At 42.0% G+C, this 10,000-nt stretch overlaps 1 protein-coding gene across 1 annotated transcript in view; it reads right to left on the minus strand.

Moving 5' to 3' along the window:
* Positions 1–10,000, minus strand: part of col28a1a (collagen, type XXVIII, alpha 1a) — a gene marked incomplete at both ends in the record, with an annotated part of 68,482 nt that overhangs the window by 53,115 nt on the left and 5,367 nt on the right. Inside the window, 5 exons of the mRNA XM_079530702.1 lie at positions 2,351–2,395; positions 2,625–2,669; positions 6,231–6,257; positions 7,261–7,305; positions 7,924–7,977. Coding sequence (XP_079386828.1) covers positions 2,351–2,395; positions 2,625–2,669; positions 6,231–6,257; positions 7,261–7,305; positions 7,924–7,977 — 216 coding nt within the window. The remainder of the gene's footprint in view (positions 1–2,350; positions 2,396–2,624; positions 2,670–6,230; positions 6,258–7,260; positions 7,306–7,923; positions 7,978–10,000) is intronic.

The raw sequence follows: 10,000 nt of genomic DNA on the forward strand, positions 1-10,000 counted from the left end.
GCCTGTGATGGACACAGGGTGGTTGTATTGGGTCTGTGGGGCCAGAAATGGACACAGGGTGGTTGTATTGGGTCTGCGGGGTCAGTGATGGACACATGGTGGTTGTATTGGGTCTACAGGGCCTGTGATGGACACAGGGTGGTTGTATTGGGTCTGTGGGGCCAGTGATGGACACAGGGTGGTTGTATTGGGTCTACAGGGTCAGTGATGGACACAGGGTGGTTGTATTGGGTCTGCGGGGTCAGTGATGGACACAGGGTGGTTGTATTGGGTCTACAGGGCCTGTGATGGACACAGGGTGGTTGTATTGGGTCTGTGGGGCCAGTGATGGACACAGGGTGGTTGTATTGGGTCTACAGGGTCAGTGATGGACACAGGGTGGTTGTATTGGGTCTACAGGGCCTGTGATGGACACAGGGTGGTTGTATTGGGTCTGTGGGGCCAGTGATGGACACAGGGTGGTTGTATTGGGTCTGTGGAGCCAGTGATGGACACAGGGTGGTTGTATTGGGTCTGTGGGGCCAGTGATGGACACAGGATGGTTGTATTGGGTCTACAGGGCCTGTGATGGACACAGGGTGGTTGTATTGGGTCTGTGCGGCCAGTGATGGACACAGGGTGGTTGTATTGGGTCTGTGGGGCCAGTGATGGACACAGGATGGTTGTATTGGGTCTGTGGAGCCAGTGATGGACACAGGGTGGATGTATTGGGTCTACAGGGCCTGTGATGGACACAGGGTGGTTGTATTGGGTCTACAGGGTCAGTGATTAATGTTTAACTCAACCTGCTACTCTCAGTGCTTCACAAACCTTTTGTGAACTTTAACTCCGGTAAGTTTGTCGCCGTCGGACCATCCTAGCCCGTGTTATTAAAGAAAAATGTATATGGTCATGAAGTGTGGGTCATGACCTTTGACCTATGACCTATGGTCATGAAGTGTGGGTCATGACCTTTGACCTATGACCTATGGTCATGAAGTGTGTGTCATGACCTTTGACCTATGACCTATGGTCATGAAGTGTGTGTCATGACCTTTGACCTATGACCTATGGTCATTAAGTGTGTGTCATGACCTTTGACCTATGGTCATGAAGTGTGTGTCATGACCTTTGACCTATGACCTATGGTCATGAAGTGTGGGTCATGACCGAAAGAATAAGGTCGCGAATACAAGTGGCCAGAATTAGTTTTCTCCGACGGGTGGCTGGCATCTCCCTCAGAGATAGGGTGAGAAGTTCATCTCCCTTAGAGATAGGGTGAGAAGTTCACCTCCCTTAGAGATAGGGTGAGAAGTTCACCTCCCTCAGAGATAGGGTGAGAAGTTCACCTCCCTTAGAGATAGGGTGAGAAGTTCATCTCCCTTAGAGATAGGGTGAGAAGTTCATCTCTCTTAGAGATAGGGTGAGAAGTTCATCTCCCTCAGAGATAGGGTGAGAAGTTCATCTCCCTCAGAGATAGGGTGAGAAGTTCATCTCCCTTAGAGATAGGGTGAGAAGTTCATCTCCCTCAGAGATAGGGTGAGAAGTTCACCTCCCTTAGAGATAGGGTGAGAAGTTCATCTCCCTTAGAGATAGGGTGAGAAGTTCATCTCTCTTAGAGATAGGGTGAGAAGTTCATCTCCCTCAGAGATAGGGTGAGAAGTTCATCTCCCTTAGAGATAGGGTGAGAAGTTCACCTCCCTTAGAGATAGGGTGAGAAGTTCACCTCCCTTAGAGATAGGGTGAGAAGTTCATCTCCCTTAGAGATAGGGTGAGAAGTTCATCTCCCTTAGAGATAGGGTGAGAAGTTCACCTCCCTTAGAGATAGGGTGAGAAGTTCACCTCCCTTAGAGATAGGGTGAGAAGTTCATCTCCCTCAGAGATAGGGTGAGAAGTTCATCTCCCTTAGAGATAGGGTGAGAAGTCCACCTCTCTTAGAGATAGGGTGAGAAGTTCACCTCCCTTAGAGATAGGGTGAGAAGTTCACCTCCCTTAGAGATAGGGTGAGAAGTTCACCTCCCTTAGAGATAGGGTGAGAAGTTCACCTCCCTTAGAGATAGGGTGAGAAGTTCACCTGACTACAGATAAGCGGTTGAAGATGGATGGATGGATGGATTGGGCGATAATTACGTATCAAAAAATGTTTGAGAAGCAGCTGCTACTTTGACTAAAACACACAAGCGATACTTCTGTCCCTCAAATGAGCTGTTTGGATGTTGTCAGTCACCCTGGTTCAATCAGTTCAATCAGCAGATCTACAAGCTCACATAGTGCGGCACCGATGTGAGCTTGTAGATCTGCTATTGTTCAATGGCTAAAGTGTAACGTAATGCTGAAAACACCAAAAGGGGTTAAATAAATCCAAACTCACCTGCTCTCCTCTGGGGCCTCGTGGTCCCGCCGTTCCAGCCAAACCCTGAGAGACGAGAGCAGAAAACATCACATATGACAGCACAGCACAGCACAGCACAGTACAGTACAGTACAGTAGCAACTATGACGTCTGATTACTGCAGTAACCATATAATATACAGTACAGTACAGTACAGTACAGTACAGTACAGTACAGTACAGTACAGTACAGTACAGTACAGTACAGTACAGTAGCCACCGGCTATTAAACAAAGACTACTTCTTAAAACCTACTTGTTCTCCTTTCATCCCAGGGGCTCCACACTCTCCTCGCTCCCCCTAGAGAGAGAGAGAGGGAGAGAAGGAAGGAAGGAAGGAAGGAAGGAGTTGGAGTTTAACATCTCAGAAAACTCAGGATTTAGACTAGGGTGTTTTTAGAACCATCCTCAGTCCTCCTAAATGGGCTAATTGATCTCTTGAGAAGCAAATGGAACCAAATGGACCCGTATGGTATACAATACATTGTACTAGTTCATTTGGACCCGTATGGTATACAATACATTGTACTAGTTCATTTGGACCCGTCTGGTATACAATACATTGTACTAGTTCATTTGGTATGGTATACAATACATTGTACTAGTTCATTTGGACCCGTATGGTATACAATACATTGTACTAGTTCATTTGGACCCGTATGGTATACAATACATTGTACTAGTTCATTTGGTATGGTATACAATACATTGTACTAGTTCATTTGGACCCGTCTGGTATACAATACATTGTACTAGTTCATTTGGTATGGTATACAATACATTGTACTAGTTCATTTGGACCCGTATGGTATACAATACATTGTACTAGTTCATTTGGACCCGTCTGGTATACAATACATTGTACTAGTTCATTTGGACCCGTCTGGTATACAATACATTGTACTAGTTCATCGTATGGTATACAATACATTGTACTAGTTCATTTGGACCCGTATGGTATACAATACATTGTACTAGTTCATTTGGACCCGTATGGTATACAATACATTGTACTAGTTCATTTGGACCCGTATGGTATACAATACATTGTACTAGTTAATTTGGACCCGTATGGTATACAATACATTGTACTAGTTCATTTGGACCCGTATGGTATACAATACATTGTACTAGTTCATTTGGACCCGTATGGTATACAATACATTGTACTAGTTCATTTGGACCCGTCTGGTATACAATACATTGTACTAGTTCATTTGGTATGGTATACAATACATTGTACTAGTTCATTTGGACCCGTATGGTATACAATACATTGTACTAGTTCATTTGGACCCGTATGGTATACAATACATTGTACTAGTTCATTTGGTATGGTATACAATACATTGTACTAGTTCATTTGGACCCGTCTGGTATACAATACATTGTACTAGTTCATTTGGTATGGTATACAATACATTGTACTAGTTCATTTGGACCCGTATGGTATACAATACATTGTACTAGTTCATTTGGACCCGTCTGGTATACAATACATTGTACTAGTTCATTTGGACCCGTCTGGTATACAATACATTGTACTAGTTCATCGTATGGTATACAATACATTGTACTAGTTCATTTGGACCCGTATGGTATACAATACATTGTACTAGTTCATTTGGACCCGTATGGTATACAATACATTGTACTAGTTCATTTGGACCCGTCTGGTATACAATACATTGTACTAGTTCATTTGGACCCGTCTGGTATACAATACATTGTACTAGTTCATCGTATGGTATACAATACATTGTACTAGTTCATTTGGACCCGTATGGTATACAATACATTGTACTAGTTCATTTGGACCCGTCTGGTATACAATACATTGTACTAGTTCATTTGGACCCGTCTGGTATACAATACATTGTACTAGTTCATCGTATGGTATACAATACATTGTACTAGTTCATTTGGACCCGTATGGTATACAATACATTGTACTAGTTCATCGTATGGTATACAATACATTGTACTAGTTCATTTGGACCCGTATGGTATACAATACATTGTACTAGTTCATCGTATGGTATACAATACATTGTACTAGTTCATTTGGACCCGTATGGTATACAATACATTGTACTAGTTCATCGTATGGTATACAATACATTGTACTAGTTCATCGTATGGTATACAATACATTGTACTAGTTCATCGTATGGTATACAATACATTGTACTAGTTCATCGTATGGTATACAATACATTGTACTAGTTCATCGTATGGTATACAATACATTGTACTAGTTCATCGTATGGTATACAATACATTGTACTAGTTCATTTGGACCCGTATGGTATACAATACATTGTACTAGTTCATCGTATGGTATACAATACATTGTACTAGTTCATCGTATGGTATACAATACATTGTACTACCAAATGGACCCGTATGGTATACAATACATTGTACTAGTTCATCGTATGGTATACAATACATTGTACTACCAAATGGACCCGTATGGTATACAATACATTGTACTAGTTCATCGTATGGTATACAATACATTGTACTACCAAATGGACCCGTATGGTATACAATACATTGTACTAGTTCATTTTGTTGCTCTCCATCTGCCAAGAGTTGGCAGATCCGTGAGCGTCCATTTGCTTCCCAACTATAATCAAGCGGTCAAGGCCGGACGCACCGCTTTATTTTGTATTCTTTACACAATAATGGATACAATAAAATACATTTAAAACAGACAAAATGTAGTTTTCAGCTCAAACAGTGAAGTCGCTCTGAATTTAACAGAGACAACAACAACCAATACTCACAAATACAGTGTTTACACAGAATACACAAAATAAAATAAAAATAAGGTACAAAAAATAGAAAAAAAAACAAACAAACAATTACATCTATAAAGGACTCATCGCTTTATGTTTAAGTAACTTTTTAAAATAAATTCTGCTTCTGGTTAGTCTGAGATTGAATTATTCCAAGCTGAAAAAGCTCTATGAAGAACAGTTCTCATCATACTGTTGTTCGCTTGACATTCTGAAGAGTCCACTGGTCTTTCAGAACAGTTGAATCTAGGGTCGTCCTGATACGATCTGATACGATCGGGAGCAAAGACACGTGATCGGGACATCTCTACTATCAATATTAGATCCATATCATCACATTAGACTGGATACATATTGTCTGTGATTTTGGATGTTGTATATTGTGAGATGGTATTAGTGTCCGTCGGTATTGGCAGACACTCAAAATCAAGTGATCGGAATCGGATCGGGAGCAACAAATCGTTGTGTTGGACCGAAATATGGACCGAAATAGCCAATTTGCTCGTCCACATAGGACATAATTCTCCATTCATTGTCAATGGGAATTTAATGTTTGTGTTAGGACAAAAATAGAGATTTGCTCGTCCACATAGGACTACCGCATTGTATTAGGACAAAAATCTACACTATAGAGGGTATGCGCATGCATAAATTGAATGGCAGATCGAGTGGCAAAGTGAATTTAATGTTGTTTAAAGTAATTTAAGGGCTCACAAACCCTCTATAGCTGAATATAGGAGGGGCTCACAAACCCTCTATAGCTGAATATAGGAGGGGCTCACAAACCCTCTATAGCTGAATATAGGAGGGGCTCACAAACCCTCTATAGCTGAATATAGGAGGGGCTCACAAACCCTCTATAGCTGAATATAGGAGGGGCTCACAAACCCTCTATAGCTGAATATAGGAGGGGCTCACAAACCCTCTATAGCTGAATATAGGAGGGGCTCACAAACCCTCTATAGCTGAATATAGGAGGGGCTCACAAAAGGTGATCGGGACATCCAAACCCTCTGCTTCATAGGACAAATGATTTGTATAGATGGAAACAGTCCTACCTTTTCCCCTCTGAGACCAGGTCGACCCTACAGAGAAAGGGACATTTCATATCGGAGTTATTTGTACCAAATATGCAATATTTACGTACTGTAAAATGTTTAGCAGTACGGTAGGTCTCATGCACACAGAAGAACCTTCCAGCTTACTGAATAATGTACACACTTTGATATTTCTCTTCACAGTCTGAACTTAACAACTGTTAGTTGGAAATCAATCATGTGTTTGTTAAGTTAATGTTACTGCTGCTGCAAAGCTGACCAAAAATAATTACACTCCAGTGAGTGTAGAACTGGTAGGCTACAGTAATAATCATCCAATTTATGAATTCAACTCTAGTGTAGTACTGCTGTATGAGGTTTAATAATCATCTAATTTATGAATCCAACTCTAGTGTAGTACTGCTCTATGAGGTTTAATAATCATCTAATTTATGAATCCAACTCTAGTGTAGTACTGCTCTATGAGGTTTAATAATCATCTAATTTATGAATCCAACTCTAGTGTAGTACTGCTCTATGAGGTTTAATAATCATCTAATTTATGAATCCAACTCTAGTGTAGTACTGCTCTATGAGGTTTAACTCTAGTGTAGTACTGCTCTATGAGGTTTAATAAGGGCCTTGCAAACTGGGAGCGATAAAACGCGCCTATAGTTTATTTTCAATGAGACCTGCGTTTTTGCTCAGAGAAGTTGCAGTGCGACAACGCAAGCGTATTTACGTGAGCGCGGTCCCGTGAATTTGTTTTCGAGGCTTGTCGTTTTCAGTAGGCTCCCAGCATGTCCAGTAGACCTGAATAGACCGATAACATCGGTTAACGTGTCATCAACGCCAGTAGGCTCCAGACGAGCCGATCGGCTAGATAAGATCGGCGTAATAAGTAACCTACTGGGAATTATGGGTTGTTTTTCGGTCGAACCGGCTTGTCGTTGATCCAGGCAACAACGCCTGCGTTCCTCGCTGTCCGTTTGCAAGGCCCTATAATCATCCAAATGATGAATGCTGCGTCATGCTGACTCGTGTCTCATACCTCGATGCCCTCCATTCCTGGGCGTCCGTTGATGCCCGCCTCACCCTGCGTTGAGAGAGCAGACAAAAACATCAGCCTCAATACATCGTAGGGGGTCAAAACATCAGCCTCAATACATCGTAGGGGTCAGAAACATCAGCCTCAATACATCGTAGAGGTCAGAAACATCAGCCTCAATACATCGTAGAGGTCAGAAACATGGTGGATCTAGTTGTATATAGTTTTGCATCGCGCAGCAAACGGCGCAGATATTTTTCATTGGCTCTGGAATGCGACCATGAGTTCAAGTCTTCATGGGGTGAGTACTGATAGGAAATAAGTACTTTTTTGGGTACATCACTCCCGTGAATGTACTTTAGGTTCTTTGGGTTCTTTGGGTACATCACTCCCGTAAATGTACTTTAGGTTCTTTAGGTTCTTTGGGTACATCACTCCCGTGAATGTACTTTAGGTTCTTTGGGTACATCTCTCCCGTGAATGTACTTTAGGTTCTTTGGGCTCTTTGGGCGTAAATGTACTTGCAATACTTGCTCACCATTCTTGCATTCTTCAGTTCAGTTTAGTTTAGAAAACAAACAAACGGAGGAAAAAATAAAATCCAAACTTCAACCAGCGGGTGGATTGTAACAACGCATTTAAAATGTATTTAAATTAAAACCTTACACGAAATCCCTTGGGCCCGGGACCGCCGTCAGATCCTGCATCGCCAGGTTTGCCCTGCAGGGGGAGACAGAGGAGTCAGTACACAAGGGGGGGGGGGGGGGTCGGTGCTGATTTAGAAGAATGCTCGTCGACGAAAACTGAATAAAAACTAAAGCTATGATTAAATATTTAATATATTGACATTTATATATATACCAAGTATAAGTATAAGTTCAAAATGTGTACAAAATCTATTGAAAATAGCTGATCTACAAGCTCACAATGCGTTGCGTTGCGACGCATTGTCGGCTTGTAGATCGGCTATTTTCAAATGGCCGAAATGTATAGGGTTGAAGTGGTTTGTGTATGTTTTCCAATCACAAGTAAGGCGCGTAAACGCGGGAAGCGAACAAAGTGTTGTGGCAGTCTGACACACACACACACACACACACACACACACACACACACACACACACACACACACACACACACACGCACACACAGAGACCTAGTCTGTATCGTTCCAATTTCAGTTGCCCTCTGGTGGCGGGCGGGTGGTGTTACAGTGTGACAGACAGACAGACAGACAGACAGACAGACAGACAGACAGACAAACTTTGTTCGCAAAAATTAAAATTACCAAAGTAACTAGTAACTAAAGTTGACTAAAGTTGAGTTTAGTGGAGTAAAAGTACAATATTTGGCTCTGAGATGTAGTGGAGTAGAAGTAAAAGTACTGGAAATTGGAAATACTCAAGTCAAGTACAAATACCTCAAAATTGTACTTAAGTACAGTACTTAAGTAAAAGTACTTAGTTACTTTCCCCCACTGCTGTATAGTCAGTTCTGTTCATAACTAAACCCAGCCTAACTCATAGTCCGGCAGCCAACAGGCTTCTTTTGTTTAAAGCGGGAAATTTGGTATATAGTCTTTTTTATTGGCATAAAATATTGTCTATATTCATACATTCATGAATCCACTGGCTGACCGGCTGTTAGTATTGGGCAATCTTTTTATAGGGGTTTCTTGTGACCATTAACATCTTATGGCTGGCAAACATGTCAAACTTTCCTTTTGCTTTAAGTAGCATGTGACAATATGTCAAACTAGGGGGTTTTCATGATTCTGAATCCATTCCAAGCATTAGTTTTGCACAAAATACACTCCTTGGGCTAAAAACAGCCATAGCCACTTGCCCAAATGTGACCAAAAATGTACTGACCTCGTCACATTTGTAATGACGTCTATGGCCGTTTTTAGCTCAAGGAGTGTATTTTGTGCAAAACTAATGCTTGGAATGGATCCAGAATCATAAAACCCCCCTAGTTTGACACGTCACATGCTACTTAAAGCGTAAGGAAAGTTTGTCTTTTTTATATGTTTGCCAGCCATAGGATGTTAATGGTCACAAGAAACCCCTATAAAAAAGATTGCCCAATACTAACAGCCGGTCAGCAATGGATTCATGAATGTATGAATATAGACAATATTTTAGGCCAATAAAATGGTAAATAAATGGTAAATGGTGCATTTATATAGCGCCTTTATCCAAGGCGCTTTACATAGATTGTGCATTACATTCACCCATTCACACACACCGATTGCGGCGGAAACCATGCAAGGCACCAACCAGCACATCGGGAGCAATTTGGGGTTCAGTGTCTTGCCCAAGGACACTTCGACATGTAGACAGGAGGAGCCGGGATTCGAACCGCCGACCCATGGATCATTGGACGACCTGCTCTACCTCCTGAGCCACAGACTATATACCAAATTTCCCACCCCATAACCCCGGCTGCCGGACTATCAGTGGAAGTTAAACAATTGCCTTTGTCACTATTCGCCCATATGGGCCGGAGGTGGCTCAGCGGTAGAGTGGCCGGATGGGAACCGCAAGGTTCCTGGTTCGAGTTAGTGTCGAAGTGTCCTTGGGCAAGACACTGAACCCTTGATTTCTCCTGATGTGCAGGTTGGTGCCTTGCATGGTTTCCTCCGCCATCGGTGTGTGAATGTGTGTGTGAATGGGTGAATGTAATGCACAATCTATGTAAAGGTGTGTGAATGTGTGTGTGAATGGGTGAATGTAATGCACAATCT

The sequence above is a fragment of the Electrona antarctica genome, assembly GCF_951216825.1.
Source record: "Electrona antarctica genome assembly, contig: scaffold_61, whole genome shotgun sequence".
NCBI lineage: Eukaryota > Metazoa > Chordata > Actinopteri > Myctophiformes > Myctophidae > Electrona > Electrona antarctica.